This window comes from Zonotrichia albicollis, chromosome 33 (genome assembly GCF_047830755.1).
Source record: "Zonotrichia albicollis isolate bZonAlb1 chromosome 33, bZonAlb1.hap1, whole genome shotgun sequence".
NCBI lineage: Eukaryota > Metazoa > Chordata > Aves > Passeriformes > Passerellidae > Zonotrichia > Zonotrichia albicollis.
The window spans coordinates 4,170,664-4,196,066 of record NC_133851.1 but is presented as its reverse complement, the minus strand read 5'-3'; the positions used below and the strand labels follow the sequence as shown (position 1 = coordinate 4,196,066).

General features: G+C 49.7%; 1 protein-coding gene and 1 pseudogene across 1 annotated transcript in view; both read left to right on the top strand.

The window, feature by feature from the left end:
• LOC141726161 (uncharacterized) overlaps positions 1 to 13,295 on the top strand; it is a 28,171-nt gene extending 14,876 nt beyond the window's left edge. Inside the window, exons 2-3 of the mRNA XM_074530574.1 lie at positions 7,467 to 7,610; positions 11,925 to 13,295. Coding sequence (XP_074386675.1) covers positions 7,467 to 7,610; positions 11,925 to 12,511 — 731 coding nt within the window. The 3' untranslated portion in view covers positions 12,512 to 13,295. The remainder of the gene's footprint in view (positions 1 to 7,466; positions 7,611 to 11,924) is intronic.
• On the top strand, positions 13,228 to 25,049 carry LOC141726160 (uncharacterized; annotated as a pseudogene).
• Positions 25,050 to 25,403: the final 354 nt, after the last annotated feature.

Here is a 25,403-nt window from a genome sequence, read left to right as displayed (position 1 = left end):
CCGCCTTTCCTGCAGTACCCTCAGCTCCGCCCCTCTACTCCTCCCAGGGGGCGGCTGCTGACGTGATGTCACCAGGTGACCCCGCCCCCTGTTCCCACGGTATCCCCGCCCCCTGCCAGCCCCTTGACCCCGCCCCTTGTTCCCATGGTTTCCCCGCCCCTTGCCGGCTCCCTTTCCCCGCCCCCTCCCCGGGTTCCCACAGTGGGGACACACCCACTGCCTGTCCCCAAACCTGTAGCTGTGATCCCAATGCTTCTGATTCTGGGGATACAGAGCAGGGGACAGCAGACCCAATGCACAGTGCCATGTTGTCACTGGCTCCTGTTACGTTTCAGCCTGCAGTTCAAGCAGGAGCAGCTCCAACTGCTAATTGGAGCTCCTTTGGACGACAATTGATTAAAGAGATCTGTAAATCTCATAAAGAATATGGTCCACACAGTCCATATTTCCGTGGCCTTTTAAATTCTGAATTAAGTAGGACTGTTGTCGTTCCACATGATTTAAAACAACTTTTTTCATGTCTCATGACATCCACGGAATTCAAATTATGGGAATCAGCATTGAAACAACTGCTAAAAGATGCTCTCCCAGGCTTACAGGCTGATCCAAACACAGCAAAGGACAACAATGGTAACCCTATTACCCTTGAGCACCTCTGTGGTGAGGGTCAATGGTCTTCTCCCTCAGTCCAAGCTGCTGCAATACCTGCAGAAACACTTGAGAAAGTAAAAGAAGCAGCTGAAAAAGCATTCTTTTCCCTCCAACCTGAGGGGCCTTTTGAGCCCTATAGTAAAATCAAACAACTACCATCAGAACCCTTTTTGAAATTTGTAGAAAGGCTAACTAGAGCCATTGAAATACAGGTTAAAAAGGAAAATGCTAGGGAAGCAATTTTAGAAGAAATAGCGTTTACAAATGCCAATGAACAGTGTCGAGCGGCAATCCTGAGCCTTCCTATGGAACCTTCCCCTACATTAAAAGATATGCTTCTAGTCTGTAACAGGAAAGTGCCTCTGATGACTGTGGCTGAAGACACCAGACCAAGGCTGCTGCCAAGACCACTTCAGCGTGTCGCTGTTGCCAGCCCTGCACCTTCTCCCTCAGCACAGCAGTACCCTGGGCAGCAGCGGAGACCAGCAATGGTTGAGCCCACTAAACCATGCCTGCTTTGTAATAAGCTAGGACACTGGAGTAACCAGTGCCCCCTGAAAAAGGAATTTGATGAATTTAGAAATGGCAGGGGAGGAGAACTGCAAGCCCTCCCTGGGGGTCAACAACAAAAAACCGAAGAATAAAGTGCCAGCCTGCCAGGCGTGCAGACATAAAAGGAGCAGGCCAAGAGAATAAGGGTAGCAAAATAAATCAAGCGCGCGATAATATTAACATTTGTGTAAGTGAAGCAGGTGCTTCAAAGACCAAGTCTGCCAGTCCACTGTTGAAAGTGAAACAAAATAACCTTTGTTATGATTTAAGTGATTCTGTATTAACTGCATCTTCTGTCAATGAGCCTTACAGGTTGCAGCTGACAGAGTCACTCCACCTGAAGACCACTGACTGGCATATTGTCTCTGTAAATCCTGAACAGAAGGGTACTTGGAACCAAATTCGTTGTAAGTACATCATCACTGGGGACAAAAACACACCACAAGAGATCGAAATTGCTCCGGGAATGACAACATCAGATCCCAAGCAATTTGTTCTCAGCCTGCACTGTTTCCACCCACCCCTGTTTCTTCCCAAGGGACAAATTGTTGCTCAAGCTATCCCTGTGTCATCTTTACCTGAAAATATCAAAAAACAAGGGCCCACAGTCGCCCGGGTCCAAGTTATTGGGACAGATAAACCCAAATTGTGGTGCAATGTCAGTGGGGGTGGGGAGTCTAAACGCATTGAGATGCTTGTAGACACAGGTGCAGACTGCACAGTGATTCCAGTACAAGACTGGCCAGCACACTGGCCATTACAAAATGTTGCTGGTCACCTTCGAGGTGTAGGAGGTCTGCAATTGGCAAGGCAATCCAAAGGCAATATTCAATTTGAGGGTCCAAACGGACAATTGGCAAATATCCGTCCATTTGTGTTAGATTATTCAGAACCTTTGTTAGGGAGAGATTTAATGGCCCAGTGGGGTGTCACAATTGATATTCCAGACTCTCCACAGCATTTTTGTGCAGCAGTCATTAAACAACAGCGCCTCACCCAAAAACTGAAGTGGAAAACAGACGAACCAGTTGATGTGAAACAGTGGCCACTCAGTAAACAAAAAATAAAGGTGCTTGAGGAACTAGTACAAGAGCAACTAAGAAAGGGCCACATTGTGGAGACCATGTCCCCATGGAACTCTCCAGTGTTTGTCATCCAAAAAGCTGACAAAAAGAGGTGGCGACTCCTCTGTGACCTCCGACAAATTAATAATGTAATTGAAGATATGGGTTCTCCCCAACCTGGTATGCCATCCCCAACAATGCTTCCCCAAGATTGGAAATTAGCTGTTATTGATATTAAAGATTGTTTCTTCCAAATCCCATTGCACCCTGATGATGCACCGCGTTTGGCATTCTCTGTCCCTTCTATCAATTCAGAAGCTCCTATGAAAAGGTACCATCGGACCGTTCTTCCTCAGGGATTAAAGGTATCTCCAGCTATCTGCCAGTGGTATGTCTCTTCCCTGCTTTCCCCAGTGCGTGCAGCCGCAGAGAAGGCCATCATCTATCATTATATGGATGATATCCTTGTGTGTGCCCCCAATGATGATTTACTAACACATGCGCTTGACCTAACGATCGATGCATTGATTGTTGCAGGGTTCGAGCTCCAGGAAAAGAAAATTCAAAAGATGCCACCTTGGAAGTATTTGGGCTTAGAAACTGGAAATAGGACCATTGTTCCTCAAAAACTAGAAATCAATCCAAGGATCAAGACCCTTGCGGATGTCCACAAGTTGTGTGGGTCTTTGAATTGGGTAAGACCATGGCTTGGTCTGACTAATGAAGACCTTGCCCCTCTTTTCCATTTATTGAAAGGGGGAGAGGACCCAGGTGCTCCTAGGTCTATTACCCCAGAGGCACGGAAAGCTCTAGAAAAGGTTCAGATTGCAATGTCCACAAGACAGGCCCACCGATGCCGGCCTGATCTGCCATTCAAATTTATCATCCTAGGTAAGTTGCCACACCTCCATGGAATTATTTTCCAGTGGGAGGAAAAACAAACACCTAAGGCAAAGGACACAGCAAAAAAGGACCGGGACCAGAGGGACTCTCTCTTGATCATAGAATGGGTTTTCCTCAGTCACAAAAGGTCCAAGAGACTGACAAAGCCTCAGGAGCTGGTAGCAGAACTGATCCGGAAAGCAAGGACCCGGATCAGGGAGTTAGCAGGATGTGATTTTAAGTGCATTCACATTCCAGTTGAGTTAAAATCAGGTCAAAATACTATGAAAATACTGGAACAATTGTTTCAAGAAAATGAAGTGTTGCAGTTTGCTCTGGATTCCTACTCAGGACAATTTTTGGTAGCACGGCCCGCTTGCAAATTGTTTGAACAAGATGTTCAATTTACTTTAAAATTAAGAACTGCTCTAAGTAGGAGACCTTTAAAAAGGGCTCTAACTGTCTTTACAGATGCGTCCAGGAGGTCACACAAGTCCGTTATGACTTGGAAGGATCCTCAAACCCAGCAGTGGGAGACGGACATTGCTGAGGTGGAAGGTTCACCTCAGGTTGCTGAATTGGCTGCGGTTGTTAGGGCTTTTGAAAGGTTCTCAGAACCATTTAATCTGATTACAGACTCTGCATACGTGGCAGGAGTAGTATCCAGAGCAGATCAAGCAATACTGCAAGATATATCTAACATCGCACTTTTTGAATTGCTTTCCAAACTGGTAAAGTTAGTCACTCACCGAGAGCAACCCTTTTATGGGATGCATGTCAGGTCACACACACTGACTTGCCAGGGTTTATCGCTGAAGGCAACAGAAGGGCAGATGCTCTTGCTGCACCTGCAGTGATGGCCACTCTCCCAAATGTTTTTGAACAGGCAAAAATCAGCCACCAGCTTTTCCACCAAAATGCACCTGGCCTGGTTCGCCAGTTTAACATCACTCGAGAACAGGCCAAAGCGATTGTGGCCACGTGCCCAAATTGCCAACAACATGCACTCCCTACAGTGAGTACGGGAGCAAACCCAAGGGGACTGAACAGTTGTGAACTGTGGCAAACAGATGTAACACACATACAGGCTTTTGGACAGCAGAAATATGTTCATGTTAGTGTAGATACCTTTTCTGGAGCGGTCTATGCTTCTGCCCACACAGGAGAATCATCTATTGATGCTATTAAGCACCTCTTACAGGCTTTTTCTTTCATGGGCATCCCCAAGGAGCTGAAAACTGATAATGGGCCCGCTTATAAATCCAAGGAATTCGGGAGCTTCCTGCAGCAATGGGGATAGAGCACAAAACTGGCATCCCTTACTCCCCTACAGGTCAAGCCATTGTAGAAAGAACTCACCGTGATATTAAAAGGGTCCTGGACCAGCAACAACAGGTTCTGAAGGTAGAACCTCCCCACATCCGGTTATCCAGGGCACTATTCACAATCAATTTTCTGAATTGTTCTTTTGACAGCCTGAACCCACCCATCCTACGCCACTTTGGGGGGAGAAGTCACAAGTTGATAAAAGAAAAACCTCCGGTTTTAGTAAAAGACCCTGAGACTTGGAAAATGGTGGGACCTTACAAATTGGTTACTTGGGGACGTGGATACGCCTGTGTGTCCACCCCCTCTGGTTTAAGGTGGGTTCCTTCCAAATGGGTAAAGCCCTATGTTCCCAAAGTATCAGAGAAATCTGCAGAAGCGCCCCAGGTTACTCACGCTGCCTGGAGAAGAAAACACCGCACGCGTTCTCTGGCGGAAATTCCATTTAAGCCTCCTATCTGGAATAGCTTGTAATATATGTCTGTCTCAAGTTCCTTGTACCAGTTTAGATCCCACTGTTCGTGTGAAGCCTCGAGATGCCATGAGACCGAGCCTGCTTCTCGTCCTACTCGTGATCATCCCACCTGCGATCTCCTACATAGTACCGCAGCCCAAACCACGTATGGACTACCTTGACAAAGGCTCTCAGACATCAACAGAGAAACTGACAACGGGCTGAATGGACTTTTCAATGGCTGGGGACTCTCGGGCTGGTTGGGATCTATTCTGAAAACTGTAATTTTAGTGCTGTTTATTTTAGTTGTAGTTATTGTAGTTTTTAGCATTGTTTTTGGAGTAATTAGACGCATGGTTCTCAAGTTAATCTCAAGCTCATCTCCCCCTCCTGAGGTCTATCATTTGGAAGCCCTCAGTGCTCCAGTGGATGACCTGGAAGCCTCAGTAGAATCATTCTGCACCATAAACACAGTCCTCTTCTTTTTAAACAAAACTAGGGGGAGTCATGTTGTGGTGTGTTGCAATGTCCTGTTTTACCTTCTCCCTTCCCCCTCGCCCCTCGCTGAGTGTGCCCTGTCAATCAGGCTAACATACCACCAAGGCGTCGTGTGATAGGTGTCCCTAGTCCCTTGAGACCCTGCCCCTTCACCTGGTTGGTGGCTCACCTGTCCCCTCCCCTTCCCCTGTCCTGAGCTTAAAATGTTAATGAGACCATGCGGCCTCATTCTGTTAGCAGCAGTGGCCCAGTGCAGACATCTCTGTACCCATGGAATAAACATGGAATGGCAACCTTCTAGCAGAATCCACTCCCTTTCTCTCCACCATCGTCAGAAGCTCTCTCTCATGAGGTAGACGGAGTCCTGACAGCCTGACTTGCCCCGCTGCACTCTCCAGCAGCCAAGGTATCTCTGGGGTAAAACACCGCAGTGCTGCCTTTGGCCCAGCAGCGAAGGTCAGAACTGGCCCAGGCACCATCTAACTGGTTATATTGGGATTCTTATTCCAATACAGTATGATCCCAAGATAAGCCCAGTGTGCTCCCAGTCCCTGCCAGGATGAACCAGTTGTGCTCCACATGGTTCCAGTTGCTCTTTCACTATCACTTTTTTTCAAGACTCTCCCAGTATAGCCCAGTTCTCTCCAGCATGTTCCCAGTCACTCCCAGTTGCTCCCAGTTGAGTTTTTGGGGGGATGTTTGGAGAATGAAGAAGTCCAAGGCTGAGTGGAAAAGGCCCCTTGGGGGGACATCAGGGCGTGCCGGTGGCGGCTGCAGGCAGAGGCAGCCTGGAGGAGCAGAGCCCTGTGTGCCCCAAGAGCCCAAAGTGGGGAGCCCAGAGATTGGGGAGCGCTGCCATTGGCGGGAGCCTCAAGAGCCTGGAGAGGGGCAGGGGGGACTCCTTGGAGCCGCTGCAGCCCAGAGCAGAGAATGAGGGGAGAAGGGAGCCCGGGAGCCAAAACAGCCCCGGCATCCCGAAATGGGGAGAGCGAAGAGGGGGAAGTTTTTGGGATTGCTGGGACTGCCAGCATCCTGGGTAGGGCGGGCACCGAGTAGACCACCAATCCAAGCGTGACCCCCTGCAGCTGGGACGGGGGGAGCCTCCCTGGACACCTTCAGGATGGGGGGCGATGCTCCCGGGTTCCGGAGTTCAGGCAGCGCCGGAACCACGCGATTCCGGCCGTCCTCTGCTCCCGCCGCTTCCTGCTGCCGCTCCGCCTCTTCCTCCCTCCCTCCTCCTCCTCCCCCAGTTCCGGAGCCCTTCCAGCCGGCGGGAGGAGCGGAGATGGAACCGGGGCAGGTCAGACCGGAGCAAGGGGTGGCAGGGATGGCAGGAGTGGCAGGAGTGGGAGTGACTGGGCTGTACTGGGATCATCCTGGCAGCAGCTCCCGGGTGACTGAGTTCTGCTGGGACCATACTGGGATCACACTGGGAGTGAGGAGGAGCAGCACGATGGCTCCAGCGCTGGGGCTGGGCGCGCTCCTGGGGCCCCGGGGGGGCGAGAGCTGAGGGTGACCCCCGGCACCGGGACTCTCTGATCGCCCATCCCGGAGCACTGGGGGGGGGCCTAAACCCCCATTTCTGCGCACCGGGATCCCCCCGCACCCCCATTCCCGGGCATGGGATCCACCCTGCACCCCCTGATCTGGCACCAACAACCCCCGCACCCCCTTCCAGGCCATCCCGCCTCTCCCAGCCCCCAGAGCCCCCTTTTTCTTCCCCCAGAGACCCCCTGGATCCCAATTCCTGCCTTTCCTAGCCCCCAGCCTCTCCCCTCCTCCACACCGAGGACACCCGGGATCCCTATTCCCTGCCATCTCGGGTTTTCCACCTTTTGCTGGGAATGGGGAACACTGGGGACCCTTGGAGCTCCCTTTCCTGCATGCAGGAACCCCCTTAACCCAGCCCGTCCCCCCTCTGCCCACCGTAGGCTCCCCTTTTCTCAGTCCTGGAACCCCCAAACCCCGTTCCCTGCTCTCCCAGCTCTCCCTTTGGTTCCCCCGTGCCCCCCAGCCCCCAAATCTCGGTGTCCCCCCAGTTCTCCTGTCCCTGCGTTCCCTGCCTGTGGCGCTGTCGGAGCCCGGCCCGGGGTTCCCCCAGTTGGTGTCCATGGGGCCCCTGGCTGGGATCCCCTTCCAGCGGGATCTCGGCACAGCCAGAGCCGGCACCACGAGCGGCATCGGCACGGGCCCACCAGGGAGCTGCCGCTGCTGCAGCTGCATCCTGCCATGCCCAGTTGCTCTCAGTTCCTCCCAGTGGCTGCTCAGTCGGCTCCCAGCATGCGCCTGGCAGCTCCCAGCACGTGCCAGACAGGGACCAATCACACCCCCTACAATCCCAGTCCAATTGTAGCTACTCCCAGTATGATCCCGGTCACTCCCACTATGATCCTGGTCACTTGTAGTGTAACTCAAATCACTCCCAGTATGATCCCAGTCACTCCCAGTATGATCCTGGTCACTTGTGGTCTAACTACAGTCACTTCCAGTCACTCCCAGTATGATGCCAGTGGCCCCCAGTGTGATTCCAGTTGCTCCCTGTCAATGCCAGCATGACCCCAGGAGCCTCCAATATAATCCCAGTGACTCCCAGTCTCTCCCAGTATATCCCAGTCCCCCCAGCATGCTCCCAGTCACTCCCACTTCCCCCCAGTTGCTTTCAGCATGATTCCAGTTGCTCACAGCCATTCCCAGTCAATCCCAGTATGATTCCAAGCATCCTCAGTGTGATCCCAGTGTCACCCAGCATGGACCCAGCTGTTGCCACTGTCATCCCAGTATGATCCCAGTTGCCTCCAGTATAGTTCCAGTTGTTCCCAGTTCCTCCCAGTATGATCCCAGTTGTCCCTAGAATAGTCCCAGTACCTCTCAGCAAGGTCCAGCTCATTCCCAGTTGCCCCCAGCATGGTCCCAGCTGTTCCCTGTGTGCTTCCAGTCCCCCCAGTATGGTCACAGAAACTCCCAGCATATTCCAGTTGGCATAGTGCAGTTCTAGTTAGCTCAGAATGATGCCAGTCTTTCCCAGTTCCTCCCAGTTGCCTCCACCATGATCCCAGTTTCTGGCAGTTGCACAAAGTGTATTCCCAGTGGCTCCCAGGACGACCCCAGCAGGAGCAGTAGTCACTCCCAGTATGGTTCCAGTCACCCCCAGTATGACCCCAGTCAGTCCCAGATACTCCCAGCATTATTGCAGTCATGCTCAGAGTGACTCCCTGTCATTCCCAGTGTGGGCCCAGTTGCTCCCAGTCGCTTCCAGTATGATTCCAGTCAGAGCCAGCACCTTCCCAGTCACTCCCAGTATGATCCCAGCTATTTCCCATAGGATCCCAGTATGATCCCAGTATGCTCCCATGATCATCCAGTAGTGTTCCAGTTGCTCCCATTTACCCCCAGCATGGTTTCAGTCTCTCTCAGTGTATCCCAGTTGCTCCCAGCATGTTCCCAGTCACCCCCAGTTGCCCTGAGTTGCTTCCAGCCTGATGCCAATTGCTCACAGCCACTCCCAGTCACTCTCAGTGCAGTCCCAGTTGCTGCCAGTATGATCCAGTATGATGTCAGTCACTCCCAGTATTGGCCAGCTTCTCCTACTGTGATCCCAGTAGGATCTCAGTAGCCCCTAGCACGGTTCCAGTCACTCCCTGTTCCTCCCAGTGTGATCCCAGTTATCCCTAGTATAGTGCCAGCCAATCCACAGATGATCCCAGTCCCTGCCAGCACGGTCCCAGTCATGCCCAGTTGTCCCCAGTGTACACCCAGTCATTCCCACTCACTCCCACTTGCCCCCAGCATGGGGCCCCAGTTCTTCCCAGCATGGTCCCACCTGTTCCCAATGTGGTTCCAGTCACCTGAGTATGATTAACAGATACTCCCAGTATATCCCAGTGTCCCTCAGCATGCTCACAGTCATTCCCAGTTCCCACAGTACAAACCAGTCCCTGGCAGTGCTGCCACCGCTGGGATCTCCCAGCCCTGTGTGCGTTTCCCCCTGGCGGATGTGCCGAGAGGAGTCCCAAGGGCTGGCACTGACCAGGCAGGGTCCCCAGCAAGGCCCAGTTTGGATGTGCAGCCCCCAGTTTGCCCAGTTTGCCTCTCCTTTGGCCCGGGCCGGGCTCCCCCCGCCCACAGCGGCTGGGAGCAGCCGAGAGCCCCACGCTGCCCATCCCGACCTATCCCGGCTCCATCCCCACTCCTGCTGCGGGCTGCGAGGGCTGCGGGAACGGGGCACCGAGGGTGTGGCTCCTGCTGGGGGAGGAGGAGGAGGGAGGGAAGGGGAAGGATGAAGGAGGAGAGCCAGAAGGGATGGAAGAGGAAAAGGAGGTGGGCTGAGGGAGGAGGAGGAGGGGGGATTGAAGAGGAAGAGTGGGAGGAAGAGGAAGAGGAGGGACAAAGGCAGATTGAGGAAAGCAGAGGGAAGCCCCAGCCCTGAAAGGCCCCCTGAGCCTGGACTGAGCCCTAGTGTGGGCAGCAGGGAAGGGGAGGTTTCTGCTCCTCAGCCCAACTCAGGTGAGACCCCACCTGCAGAGCTGCCCCAGCCCTGGGGCCCAGCACAGGAAGGACCTGGAGCTGCTGGAACCAGTCCAGAGGAGGCCCCAGAGGTGCTCCAAGAGCTGGAGCCCAGCTGATCTGGAGCCAGGCTGGGAGAGCTGGAGGTGCTCACCTGGAGAAGGATCCAGGGAGACCTGAGATGTCCTGCAACTCTCTCTGTGCTCTCAACCAGGCAGAAGCAGGCTCTGGATTCAGCCCTGGAGGACTGCAGGTGTTGGGGGTGATATCCCACAGATATTCCGTGGGATATCTCCTCCAGGATGCAAGCTCCTCGGTGGAGGAGTGAATCCAGGAATGTGGCTGTGGTCGTTCTTCCTCATGGCTTCTCCCAGCCCTGCTATTCCCTTGCCCACTCCTGTGGGATATAGTGCAGATTCAAGTGCCTCAGCACCACCAAACCCTCCCTGAATTCACACACCCCACCCTTGCGATTGTGACTGGGGAAGGGGAGCTCGGCCCAGATATCCTGGGGAGGTCCCTTTTCTGGGGGGATGTTTGGAGAATGAAGACCTGCAAAACTGAGCAGAAAATGCCCCTTGTAGGGACAGCAGAGCCCTGTGTCCCCCAGGAGCCCAAAGTGGGAAGCCCAGAGAGGGGGGAGCGCCGCCATTGGCGGGAGCCTCAAGAGCCTGGAGAGGGGCAGGGGGGACTCCTTGGAGCCGCTGCAGCCCAGAGCAGAGGATGAGGAGAGAAGGGACCCCCAAATACCCCAGCATGCCTAAATGGGGAGACAGAATAGAGAGGAGCTTTTGGGATTGCTGGGACACACAGCAGCCTGGACGGGGAGGAATCCCATGTAATGGTTTAGGGCAAATTTGTTAAAGAATCTGCAAAGGAGGGCCCCTCCAGAAAGCAAACCCCACATGGCCCCTCCCCCCAACCGCTTCGGGAAAAAATTCCTGGGAGACAGGTGGAAAGAACCTGTTTATTTGACAGACACAGCATCCCCCCCAGCACACAAAATGAACAATACCAGATGACACCGCTTTGAGAAAGATGACAAAATCAGAAAGTCTCTTTCGGGGGTGGTTGCTCTGTTCTCAGTCCCTCCGGCGCTGGGGCAACTGCTGCAGCCAAACCTTCGGTGTTCCCAGGTCCCAGTCCGGAGCAGGTTCGAGATGGTCACAGAAACAGGAGACGAGAAACAGTCCAGGACGGAACGTGGACTGTTTGGCTAAACTAACTAATAAGCAGAGGCAAAGCAGAGCAGAAGCAGAAGCAAGAGCACAAAAGCAAGCCAGCCAAGCAGCAAGCTAAGCAAGAAGAGAAAAAAACAGCCCGATGTACTGCTTGTCTCTGTGTCTCTGATAAGAGAAACCCAAACAAAACTTCCACTCTTCAGAGCCGGTCTTAAAGGCACAGAACAGAGGAATGGGGATACAAACATCATAATGTCACCCCAGGACATCCCAGAACCCCAAAACTAAGAGACCAGAGATGGGGAACTCCTGGGAGGCTTTTTTAGAGGAGATTTTTATGGACACATGATGCTGACATCTAGACATGGACTTGGACAGGGGGACCTTCAAACCCAAGGTGCTCATCTCTTGTTTTTCCCCAAACCAGGATTTCCTATTGCCAACCCCTGGGAGGCTGTGAGGATGAGGAAGATGCCCCAGGACATGGAGGCAGGTGAGGAGGAAGTCAGTGCCCCTTTCCTCTCTGTGCTGCTCCATCTCCCTGCCCAGCAAGGCCCCAGCTGCAGCACAGCCCTGGGGGGATCTCCTTCCCCTCCCCTCTGGCACAGGGGCAAATCCCATCCTGTCCTTGTCCTTCCTCCCGCAGAGCAGGAGCTGAGCATGGAGAGCTGGGAGGACAAATGCCCGCAGCAGAACCTGGTGGAAGAGGCCGTTTTGAGCGGCTCCGCGGTGCAGGAAGCCAACGGGGAGGAAAAGCCCCGGAGATGCCTCACGAGGAGGGGCTGCAAATGCAGATGGCGGGGATCTGAGGAGGAAAGCCCACCCTAAGCCAGGGAGGTGGACAGAGCTTCAGCCAGAGCTCAGAGCTGGTGATCCCTGAGCAGCTCGATGATGGGAAGAAGCCCCACAAGAGCTTGAAGTGTGGGAAGAGCTTCAGGTGGAGGTCCTGGCTGCTCCGCCACCAGATGATCCACACTGGGGAGAAGTCCTACGAGTGTCCTGAGTGTGGGAAGGGCTTCAGAGACAGCCCCCAGCTCACCATCCACCATCGCATCCGCACTGGGGAGCGGCCCTATGAGTATTGGGAATGTGGCCAGAACTTCCTCCGGAGCTCCCACCTGACCTCCCACCAGAAGATCCACACTGGGGAGAGGCCCTACGAGTGTTCTGATTGTGGGAAATCATTTCAGATCAGCTCCCTTCTCCTCACCCACCAGCGGATTCACGCTGAGGAGAGGCCCTTCCGCTGCCCCAACTGCAGGAAGGGCTTCAAGCACAACTCCCACCTCACCAGGCACCGGTGCATCCACACCGGGGAGAGGCCCTACAAGTGCCCTGAGTGTGGGAAGAGGTTCAGGACCAGCTCAGTCTTGAATCAACACCAGTGGAGACACCGCTAAGGGAAGCCGTACAAGTGCCCCAGCTACAGGAGGAGCTTCATGCACTGCTCCAACTTCCTCCCCCATCAGAGAACCCTCATTGCAGAGAGCCCTGGTGATCCACATTCCCAGTAATCCAAGTTGGGAAGACACCTGGCTGGTGGTCTCCACATCATCCTGGATCCCAGTAGGCACCTGACTCAATGCTGGGGCAGGAACATCCATTGGGTCTCAGCTCCATATTGGAAACTCCTTGGGAAGAGCTGATTTTTTACCTTGTCATGGTTTGAAAGATGGGTGTCTGCTAAGGAAGGCAGGAGCCCTCCTTGGAATGGAAAATGTAACCCCCCTTCCTCTGAATTATTAGAATCATGAAATTAAGGGGCTCTCAGGCAAAGATATGGGAATAGGAATAACAGTTCTTTACTGGTGTGTATAATAAAGTGTTGCGGTGTGTTATAATATCCTGTTTTCAACTTCCAGGTCCCTTCCCCAGGTGTTCCTATACCTCTCTCCCTTCCCCCTTGCCCCCTTGCTGAGTGAGTCCTGTCAATCAGGCTTAACATTCCAGGAAGATCGTCGTGTTGTTGGTCAAGTTCAAAAGATGCCCCTATGCCCAGAGGTCATTGGCCTGTCTGGGTGTCATCCTCCCCTGAGACCCTGCCCCTCCCACCTGGTTGTGGCTCACCTGTCCCCTCCCCTCCCCCTGTCCCTGAGCTTAAAAGCTGAATCAAGCCATGCGGTCGGGATTCTGTTGGAGCTGTTACCTGTGATTCAGACCTCTGTGACCATGGAATAAAGCTCTGGATATTAACCCTCCGGCAGAATCCGTCTCCTTTCTCTTCACCATCGCCTGAAGCCTTCCTTCCTGAGGTAAACGGAATTCCTAACAAGCCTGGACTTGTTCAGTGCCCAGCTGCAAACTCCAGCAGGCTAAAGGTGTCTCTGGGGTGATACGCCACAGCTGCTGCCTTTGGCCCAGCAGCAAGGGTCAGACTGGCCCAGGCACAATCTACCTGGTAATATTGGGATTCATATTCCAATAATAAAGCAAACAAAGAACAACAACTACAGCACTGACAGAGGGTCTGCTACACAAACCCACAGGGGCAGCTGATCCCGGTGCCCCAGCAGGGCTCGGGGAGCACCAGCCTGGGCTGGCAAGATATATCAGCAGGCAGGGGTTGTGGGGTGTGAAAAACACTGTGGAAGGAGGGAGACCAGGACACCAGATGGTCATCAACAGGTCCCATTTATTGAAAAAAGCATCAAACACTTATACAGCAAGTAATAAGCTTATGAATATTCTGTAAGCCAAGTGATCTATTGGTTAAACTATACCATCAACTCTTCCTCATTCCTTTGGGCCTGCATTCTCTATTTCTCACGTCTCTCTGTCCACTTGTTATCATACTCAGCTAGGCCCAAGGACACGCTATCTTGCAGGTGCAGGACTTGGAATTAGCCACAGCCTTCTACTTTTCCAGTCTCTAGTCAGCTAAATTCCCAACAAAACACCTTCAGACTCCTGTGAAAATTTAAAAAGTTTAATAAAGAACAATAGGAAACAAGGACCATACAGCAAAGGTTATTACAGCCAGGTGCATCTTGGCACTCAGCTGGGGATAGCCCTTAAATACCTTTTCCCTTACACCAACCTTTTGAATATTCATAGACCCTTATGCATAGTAAACATTTCCCCAAACCAGTTTACATGTTCCAAGAACTCCTTAGCATATCTCATCCTTGGATCTGCCGTTTTAGAGCATGAGTGTTCCTGGCTTGTGGTTTTAGTCCTTTTTTTATCATCATCTTCAATTTTGAGTCCGGTCCACACTGCCTTTAGACAGTGGTTGCTGATAGTTAGCAGATCTGTAGAGGTGTCCTCATCCTGTGTTCACTGTGTTAGGAAAATTAATCCACAAACATCAGAGATTTATGTCCAAAAAGGAGACAGAGGAGTCCTTTGACTTTATTTGAATAAAGGGAGAAGCCATGGGGCATTCCCCTGGGGTCTCTCAAAATTTTGGAGAATGCAGCCTCCTTTTTATCCCAATTTCCCTTCTCTCTTCCCCCATTGGCTGCGGTGTTTGAGAGGCACAGACTTCCTGAAATACCTGATACCAAATATTTCCCTCTAATGAATAACCGTCGCATTTAATTGTTAATTCTTATGGAATTTAGGGGGTTTCCCTCATTGTTTCTTTCATCTTTCAATGTCCAATTTCATTTATCAGCAAACCTATTTTTTTTTAATTTGTAAAGGCAAATATCTTTTTCCATTGATCAGTGGAATCCTTCCCATTGTTTCTTTTATCTCTCAGCGCTAGTTTTGTTTACCATGAGACCCACAGCTGGTTTGTAAAGACAAATCTGCTGTTCCTCTCAATTGGATGTTATCCCAACCAAAGCAGGCATTTTAGCACAAGCATAATTATATCAGGTATTTCACTCTATGTCTAACCTTAATTAGCAACAGAAATAGAAACTATATAGCAAAGTTATTTTAACACCACAGATATAAAATGTATTTTTACATTTGTGAAAAGCCAGTATTATAATATGTATCTATACCAGGGGCGGCAGGGCAGGGCGAGCCGAGCTCAGGGTCCCAGGCAGATGGGGATGGGTCCCTCGCTCAGTGAGGTGGGTGTTAATAAGGTCCCAGTGCAGTCTCACAAGCAGAGGCTCACCCTGATTTGCAGAAAAAACCCCACAATTTGTAGAAACTATAAAGCCAGTATGATCGATTTCAGCACTGGATGGTGCTCCCTAAGGACATAGGCACCCCCGAAAATTCCCAAGTCTATTTTAACTCTTAACTTGTTGCATATGTATAAAAGGCATGTGCATATGAGAGGAATGTGGGATTGTCTTTACAAACCTGCTGCGGGTCTGCTGCTAGATGAAACCAGCACTGAGATAAAAGAAACAATGGGAAGGATTCCACTGATCAATGGAAAAAGATATTTGCTTTGACAAATAAACTTTAGGGTTAGTGATAAATGAAATTGTACGTTGCAAGATGAAAGAAACAATAGAGGAAACCCCTAAATTCCATAAGATTTAAAAATTAAAAGAGGGGAGTTATACATTAGAGGGAAATCTTTGGTATCAGGCATTTTGGGAAGTCTCTACCTCTCAAGTACCTCAGCCAATGGGGGAAGAAAAAAAGGGAAATTAGGATAAAAAAGAGGCTGCATCCTCCAAAATTTTGAGAGACTTCAGGGAAATGCCCCATGGTCTCTCCCTTTATTCAAATAAAGTCAAAGGACTCCTCTGTCTCCTTTCTGGACATAAACCTCTGATGTTTGTGGATTCATTTTCCTGGCACACACATATTAAACTGTCTTATAAATTTTATGAGCCTGCCAGTTGTTTAGTCACGTAGTTGTAACCCAGATTCAGTTTTTCCATCTGCTTCAGCCCCAGGGTCGGTGCGAGAGCCCCCTCTCCTTATCTCTCTTCAGCTTGGATGTTTGCATTCCTTTCTAGGTAGCCTTGAACCTCCTTTGTTTTCTCTGTAGGCTTTTTTGGGAGCACACAAGTTAACAGACTACAGGAGATTAAACAGCAGACTTCAGCTAAATCTAAAATTGGTTTCTACCCCGACTTAAATTTCTAACCCACAGCTGGAGAAGCAGCTCTGGGCTGAACTCAGGAGAAACTCCTAAATAAGAGAAGTGCAGCCAGATGCCCTCCTCCATGAGCTTAATCACATCTTTTGTTTTCTTAAGTATCCAGTTGTTAGTGTTTCCTAGCAATTTCTCTAAGTAAAAAGGAACAAAAGGACCCCCCAACATACCTTTGCACCCTAAAAATTCTGCTCTGTCCAATCGTTTCTTCTGGTGGCATTGAGCATAGCTGGATGATCCTTGGAGGTCTTTTCCAACCTAATTATTTTCCATCTTTATCCCATCAAAACACTCAAAATGGAGGTAACAATAATGAAATTAAACAAAGAGATCTAAAGCTGCACCACTTCACTGGAATTTGCAGCTGAATTGGGGGTTCAGAGGAATATCTAGGAGGATGTGGGTGTTGTAGGGCTGTTTTTATGAACAAAAATTCAGTTAATATTTTTTTTGTGAGAAAGAGTTACAGGGAGGCAGCCAGATCTCTGTCCCTGCCAGGGTTCTGCGTGCTTTGTTATTGTAATCACGGGTCGTGGTTGTAGCTTATCTCCCCTTTTGTATTAGTAAAAGCCCTGGCTAGGGTGAGGTAATGGCCCTTCCCCGAGGCTAAGGTGCACTCTTCCCAGAATAGTGAAGACACCTGAGAGGGTGGGGGGGTTATGCAAGGCACTCCAGGACCAGCATGCTGTGTGGGACTCCGTACACCAAACGCACGGAGAAAACCCCAAAAACAACGAGCCACCTAAGAGTTGAGAGACTGGAGTGATGTCTGGACGTGAGGAGCCGAGTGCTGAACCTGCAGAGACACTGGAAACCTTTGTTGATCCTCACCCTGTGTGCGAGAGCCCCCGGGCCAGGTCTGGGAGGAAGCGAGCCTCAGACTAAGTTAACATCGGGCGAGAACACCACGCCCTAAAAGCTCCCACGAGGACGTGATTCCCCAGCTCTGCCCCTAGTGGACAGAGCTGTGCTTATCCTCCTCCTCTGAGTCGCCCTGGGAGAGGCGACTGGAGACTGCAGTCCCTCCGAGCTGCCCAATCCTGAGTTGATCACTTTCAATAAAGGCATTAAAAAGGAGAAGAAGGCTACTGGCCTTGTTTATTTCAGCAGAGGGTGTGCACAGTCCCCATCAGGGGATGACCCTGGTCCAGCCCCTTTGTTCAGCACCAGGCTGGGCTCAGGGCTGATGGGAAGCAGATCCTGCAGCTGGGACAGTGTCATTGCGATGTTTTCTGAAAAATCCCTTTACCAATGTGAAAAACGCCAATCACTTGTTTTTAAAATTTTAAAAGTTGAATAGTAATACAATTAGGGTAATAGTAATTTGGACAATTAGAATTAGTACAATATGAGACAATAGAGACAAAGAGTTACAGACGCCCGGGTACCTTTTTCTGGGCAGCACGAGCCCAAAAAAGAGCACACGTTAAGAAAGGATTAACCCTTAAAAGCAATGACCTGTTGCATATTCATACACATCATACATGATGCGTAAATTCCATTCAAACACAGGATTTTGTCTGGTCATCCCCAACACCTTCCTCTGAATCCTAACAGCGCCTTAGAGGTGGGAAGAAGTTCCTTTCTTCTGATAAGCAGACAATAAATTCTTTTTCTCTGAAAGATTTAGGGTGTCCTGTGGCTGCTATCTTGCTGTGAGTCCTTTCTAAGAAAAAGAATCCTACATAGCATAGTTTCTATTTTAACAATTTTTATAACCTAAAACTATATTTAACACACTACTAAAGAGAATTAATAGAGCATTACTTTCTAACACAACACATAATACTCATTTGAATATTTGCGAAAAGCCAATCATAAAATACATGCATTTTTCACAGCCAGGATTTCTTCTCCTGGGAAGTTGAGAAGCCTCAGAGAAAAATGTAAATAATAATTATCTCACTGTTTCTCCTTGTGTTCTGCTGCTTTGGAATGTGGTAGATGAGTCTTCCATTGGTTCCATGTGAATTGTGTTTTCTTAATGACCAATCACAGCCAGCTGTGTTGGACTCTCTGCAGAGTCATGGGTTTTTATTATTCATTCCTTTCTAGCCTTCTGATTTAGCCTTCCTTTTTCTTTAGCATAGTTTTAGTGTAATGTAATGTAATGTAATATAATATAATATAATATAATATAATATAATATAATATAATATAATATAATATAATATAATATAATATAATCAGCCTTCTGAGAACATGCAGTGAAATTCTTATCTCCCACCTCGTCCTGGGAACCTCACAACACCACAGACTCCCTGTTGGGAAGGATGAAAGTTTGACAAGAAAGTCTCACAGATATGTGTGCTTGGCAGAAAGATCTCTGAATGTAGAACCTGAGAATGGAATAGAGATGGAAGCAAGTTTTGATAGAGAAGAAAAGAATTGCTGAGCCAGTCTCACTGGATAACCAAGGCAGCAAAGGGTGTGTTAGTTAGAAGGGGTTTTTATGGCTTAGAGCAAAGGATAAACCGACCTCAAACAAGAAGATGTTTTTACCGAGCAGAAGGATACCACAGGCAAACAAGACATGTGGCAAGTAGAAAAAAGGTCTCAGAATTTTCCATTGCAAGGAAACTGAAAAACAACTTCTAGCTTTAACTGTAATGTACTAACTTTTAGTGATTGGAGAATAGTACCATGAATATGGTAATTATAATAGTCATGATATAGGTATCATTATGATATGATATATTATATGATATGGTATGATATGATATATGATATATGATATATGATATATGATATATGATATATGATATATGATATATGATATATGATATGATATATTATTGATATAGTAGTTAAATTATCATATGATACGACATAGTAGTTAGGCTATAGGTAAAAGTTAAGGTATAGATTGGTTATGCAGTATTAAATTATTCGTATACTGCAAATAAAGGAATACAGGCTCCCTGGGAGAGTCCTGTAATTTCACCTGCACCATAAAATCTGAAATTTCAATACTCACACCATATCACAGGATAAAATAATGACACTTGGCTTCATAGCGCTCTTTCAGTCTGTTATGTATTTCATCATTTAAGGATTATCCAATTAAGCTCTCCAGTTAGTGAAAGAAATCTTTATGCTCAGCAAAGAAAAGTATATAATGCATTGTAACCAAAATTAAAGGGTGTCCAGTCTTGTGTGCAGCTGGAGCTGACAGCTGTAGGCACAGGCTCTGTCACCCACAACCCTGGACTGCTGTAACCTCTGGGATGGAATAAACTGCAGTTTGTATACAGTAAACTGCATTTTGGAGAGCCGCCTGGAGTCCCACATCTCTCATTTAGGCTCTTACAACCTTCCCCTTTGTCAAGTCTTCAGCCGTTGTACAGCTCATTAGAGAGGGTTGAGGGCTGGAGATGAAGGCTGCAGTGCCCACTCTGAAGAGGTGATAACAGCACTGTGAAGCTGGCACTGATCCAGGGTATGCTAAGGAGACCATGCCCAGTGGAAAAACAGCTCCTCAACATGGGATAGACAACTCTGCCCATCCCCTTCAGCCCCAGCCCTTTGTCTCAGTGGCCACCTGGGCCCTACCTCACTGTCTGTGATGTGAGACTTGCCCACTGGATCCTGTTACAGCTGCTTTGCACCAACTTCCACCTCCTTTCACCCTAGACCTGGCTGTGAACAGGCATGGAAGGGTTGCTGCTAATTATTTAAAAATAAATTATTTCAATTTTAAAAAAATATATTAAAAGTAATAGCAACAAGAATAGCTCCCTGCCTGAAAAATACATATTACATGATTGGCTCTTCACATATATTAGAAGGAATAATATACATGTTATATTGTATTAATTAGTAGTACTGTATTTTTTAAGTAGTGTGATAAATATAGTTTTAGGCTACAACATAATATTAAAATAGAAACCATGCCATGTAAGATACTTTTAACTGGCTCAAAGAATGGATAAGATAATAAAGAAATTCTTTGCACAGAAATATCAGCAACAAGACACCCAAAATCCCAGAGAGAAGAATTATTGCCTCCTTATCAGGAAGAACCAGGCTTTTCAGACTCCATGGAGCCAAACCATGATTTACAAGATGAAGGTGGAGAAGTTGACAATAAACAGAAAAATCCTTAGTTTGAAAGGAATGTTTGCATCATGTATGAGATATTTCAATATGCAACAGGCTGTTGCTTTTAAGAGTTAATGCTTTGTTAGCAAGCCGTGCTTTCAACAGGAAAGCATCCAAACATCAGTAATTCTTTGCTTTTTATTGTCTTTATTGTCTTAACTCTGATTGTCCAAATTCTTATTGCTCTAATTTTTATTACTATTTTATAACCATTTTATTATTATTAAACTTTTAAAATTTTAACACAAGTGATTGGGGATTCTCACACCAGGAGCCCCTCAGAGGCCACGGGTCCCAGCCCCACTGAGTCTGACAGCTTCCCTCCCAAAATGCTGCATTCAGTTCTGACCCAGCACTAAGAAATCCAAGAACAAAACAGAAATCTGATTACAGAATCTTACAAAATCCCATACAAGAACATTCTGTTATAAAATCACAAGTATTAACAGAAGCTGAGAAAGTCAACAACATTAGAAAATGATGCTGTAGATGAATAATGAGATGGATGGTTGTCTCTCACAATTAAAGAGTGAATATTAAATATACGTTAAGAGAAGTTTTGTAGATTTATAGTTATGTGTGTGTGAAAAACGCCAATCACTTGTTTTTAAAAATTTTAAAGTTTAATAGTAATAAGATGGTTATAAAAATAGTAACACAATTAGAGTAATAACAATTTGGACAAATTGAATTAAGACAATATGAGACAATAAAAACAAAGAATTACAGACGTCTGGGTACCTTTTCTGGGCATGATGAGCCCAAAAAAGGACCCCTGCTAACAAAGGATTAACCATTAGGAACAGTAGCCCGTTGCATATTCATACACTTCATACATGATGCATAAATTCCGTTCAAACACAGGATTCTGTCTGGTCAGTGTCAGCTTCTTCCTTCTAATCCTAACAGTGCCTTCAAGGCAGGAAGAGGTTAATTTCTTCTGATAAGAAGGCAATAAATTCCCTTTCTCTGAAAGATTTAGGTGTCCTGTGGCTGCTATCTCGCTGCAAGCCCTTTCTGTTAAACAAAGCATCTTACATGGCATAGTTTCTGTTTTTCAATTTTTATAGCTTAAAACTATATTTAACACAGTACTTAAGAGAATTAATACAGCATTTCTTTCTAACACAACACATATAATATTCATTTTAATATTTGCAAAAAGCCAATCATAAAATACATGCATTTTTCACAGGGGGGTTTCAGGTAGCCCAGGGGTGAATTTTGGAGGGAAATGGGGGGGTCTGAGAGTCCTGGGGAGTTCTGGGGGTCTTGGGGAGGGTTTGGGGGTCCAGGGTGATTCTAGGCCAACCCTGGGGGGCTCTGGGGGGTTTGGGGTTCCTGGAGAGGTCTCGGGGCAGAATTGGGGGTCCCGGGGGGTCCCAGGCCCACACTGAACCGAGGTCTGGGGGTTTCGGGGGGAGGGGCCACAGCAGGGGTTCCTCCCCCCCCCTCCCTGGTTTTTGGGGTGTCTCCCATGGTGCCCCCTCCCCAAAAAGCTCTGAGGGCCCCCTGAAGTGGCTCCTGTTCCACCGGCCGGTGCCCCCTGATCCAGGACAGCCTCACTGAGTCTGGTGGGTTCTGGGGGGATTTGTGGGGATTTTGGGGTTTTGCGGGGCTGTTTGGGAATTTCAGGGTGGCTTTTTTGGGCTTTGGGGGATTTTGTTGGGAGTTTGGGGGGAATTATTGGGGTTTTTTGGGAGAATTATTTGGTTTAGAGATGCTTATGTGATTTTGGGGGGTTTTGTTGATTTGGGGGGTTTTGGATTTGGGGTGTTTTTTTTGGGGTTGTGGGGGTTTTTTGGGGGGATTTATTGAAATTTTTGGGAGTTTTTAAAAATTTTGGTGAGTTCCACTGGGATTTTTGGTGTATCTCTGGGGTTTTTGAGGGTTTTCTTGTATTAGTCCAGTCCCTCCCAGTATGATCCAAAGATGGCCCCACTGTGCTCCCAGTCCCTGCCAGTAAGAACCAGTTGTGCTCCACATGGTTCCAGTTGCTCTCTTTCACCCTCATTTGTTCCAGTCCCTCCCAGTATGTCCCAGTATAGCCCAGTTCTCTCCAGCATGTTCCCAGTCACTCCCAGTTGCTCCCAGTTGGGTTTTTTGGGGGATGTTTGGAGAATGAAGAAGTCCAAGGCTGAGAGGAAAAGGCCCCTTGGGGGAACATCGGGGGTGCCGGTGGCGGCTGCCGGCAGAGGCAGCCTGGAGGAGCAGAGCCCTGTGTGCCCCAAGAGCCCAAAGTGGGGAGCCCAGAGACTGGGGAGCGCTGCCATTGGCAGGAGCCTCAAGAGCCTGGAGAGGGGCACGGGGGACTCCTTGGAGCCGCTGCAGCCCCGAGCAAAGAATGAGGGGAGAAGGGAGCCCGGGAGCCAAAACAGCCCCGGCATCCCGAAATGGGGAGAGCGAAGAGGGGGGAGCTTTTGGCATTGCTGGGACTGCCAGCAGCCTTGGCAGGGTGGGCACTGAGGAGAAGGGGGACCCCCAATCCAAGCGTGACCCCCTGCAGCTGGGACAGGGGGGAACCCCTGAACACCCGAGGGGAGGGACCAGGGACAGGGAACTCCTGGGAGGCTTTTCCAGGGCTGAATCTTGGTGTTTGGGAGGTTTTCGTGAAGCACAGATGGCCGGTGACTGGTAGAGATGGACTTGGGCAGAGGGACCTTCAAACTCAACATGCTCATCCCTTGTTTTCCCCAAACCAGGATTTCCCATTGCCAACCCCTAGGAGTCTGTGAGGAAGATGTCCTGGGACACTGAAGCAGGTGAGGAGGAAGTCAGTGCCCCTTTCCCCTCTGAGCTGCTCCATAGCCCAGCCCAGTATGGCCCTGGCTGCAGCACAGCCCTGGGGGGATCTCCTTGCCCTTGCCTGTGGCACAGAGGCAAATCCCATCCTGTCCTTGTCCTTCCTCCCCCAGAGCAGGAGCTGAGCATGGAGAGCAGGGAGGACAAATGCCCGCAGCAGAACCTGGTGGAAGAGGCCGTTTTGAGCGGCTCCGCGGTGCAGGAAGCCAACGGGGAGGAAAAGCCCCGGAGATGCTGCACGAGGAGGGGCTGCAAACGCAGATGGCGGGGATCTGAGGAGGAAAGAGCCAGACTGGGCTGGGAAGGCGGCCAGAGTTCAAGCCAGAGCTCGGAGCTGGTGCTCCATGAGCAGCTTCATGATGGGGAGAAGCCCCACACATGTGTGGAGTGTGGGAAGAGCTTCAGGTGGGACTACAAGCTCATCGAGCACCTGAGGACCCACACTGGGGAACGACCCTATGAGTGTGGGGAATGTGGGAAGAGCTTTAGGGACCATGACACCCTGATCAGGCACCAAAAGATCCACACCAGGGAGAGGCCTTACGAGTGTTCCGAGTGTGGAAATAGATTTCGGTTCAACTCCCATCTCCTCCTGCACAATCTGAGTCACACAGAGGAGAGGGCCTTCTTCTGCCCTGAGTGTGGGAAGGGATTTAAGTACAACTGCCAACTCATCACCCACCGGCGCATCCACACAGGGGAGAGACCCTACAAGTGTGGAGAATGTGGGAAGAGCTTCTCACAGAGCTCTCATTTGACCCGACACCAATACAGCCACCGATAAGGGAAGCCCTGCAAGTGCCCCGAGTGCAGGAAGAACTTCGTGCTCTGCTCCAGCTCCATCCCCCATTGGAGGAGGCACTTGGGGCACAGCCCTGGTGACCACTTTCCCTGTGATCCATGTTGGGAACACACCGGGCTTCTTATTCTTTTGGTTTGGCCTTAATTTTCTTGTCTTTTCCATATCTTTGCAGTCCAAAAATGAAGAGGGATCAATCTTTCACCTCAAAACCACTCAAATCATACTGAAAACAGCTCAATCTTAACACAAAAGGGCTCAATCCTACCTCAAATTGCTTGTTCCCACCTCAAAATCTCAATCCTATGCCAAACTCACTCCATTCCACAGGTACCAGGGTGAGATGGGGTTGGAAGGAGATGGGAGAAATGGGATCCCAATTTGGGAGCGATAGGATGGGATGAGAGCGTAGGAGCGATTGGACGGGGATTGTGTGGGGCTGGGTGTGTGGGATGTATTTGACAGCAAATAAAATTCTCAGACTTACTGCTTTCTCTCCCGTTCATGTTCAGTCCGTTGCAGTTCTTTTTGCAGAGTGCCGCCTCCCAGAGTGCCCCCTCACAGTTGCCGCCCTTGGCCTGAGCCTGCCCCTTTCCCCTCACGGTTCCCGCCCTTTCCCTGCCCCCTTTCCCCTCACGGTTCCACCCTTTCCCTGCCCCCTTTGCCCTCACGGTTCCGCCCTTTCCCTGCCCCTTTTCCCCTCATGGTTCCCACCCTTTCCCTGCCCCCTTTGCCCTCACCGTTCGACCTTCGGGAACAGGGGAGGAGGAGGAGGAGGAAGAGGCTGAGCGGCAGCAGAAGCACCTGGAGAAGGGGAGAGGGAACCCTGGAGTCGCCGCAGCCCTGGGAGCATCACCCCCCTGGGAGCAGGTGCCCGGGGGTGGGGGAGCTCGGCCCAAACCTACTGGGGGGTGCCTGGGTTTGGGATTTTTTGCAGGGGAAGTTTGGAGCTGGCAGGGCTCCAAAGTCGAGCCACAGATGGCCCTCGGGGGGACATCCAGGGTCCCCAGGAGGTGTTTTTGGAGGGTCCCAAGGCCAGCAGTGGCTGCTCCCAGTATGAGCCCAGTCCCTCCCAGTCATTCCCTATGATGATGCAATTTGATCCCAGCACAGTCCCAGTTCTTCCCAATTTCATCCAGTGTGTTCCCAGTTCTCCCAGTTGTCCCTAGCATAGTCCTAGGCACTCCCAGTATGATCCCAGTCTCTCCCACCAGGTCCCTAGTCCTTCCCACTTGCCCCCAGCGTGTTCCCAGTTCCCCCAGCACATTCCCAGTGGCTCCTGGTCTGGTCCCAGTCACCACCCATATGGGCTCAGACACTCCCAGTATATCCCAGTTGCCCTGAACATTCTCATAGTCATTGCCAGGTACTCCCAGTTACCTTAGGGTGGTTCACTTGCCCCCTGTTTTATCCCAGTTGCTCCCAGTTCCTCTAATTATGTCCCCTGTTGGCTCCCGGCATGGGCCTGGTAGCTCCCAGTAACCCCCAGTCAGGGTCCAATCACACCCACTCTGATCCCAGTATGATTGTAGCCACTTCCAGTATGATCCCAGTCACTTGCAGTCTAATCCCAGTT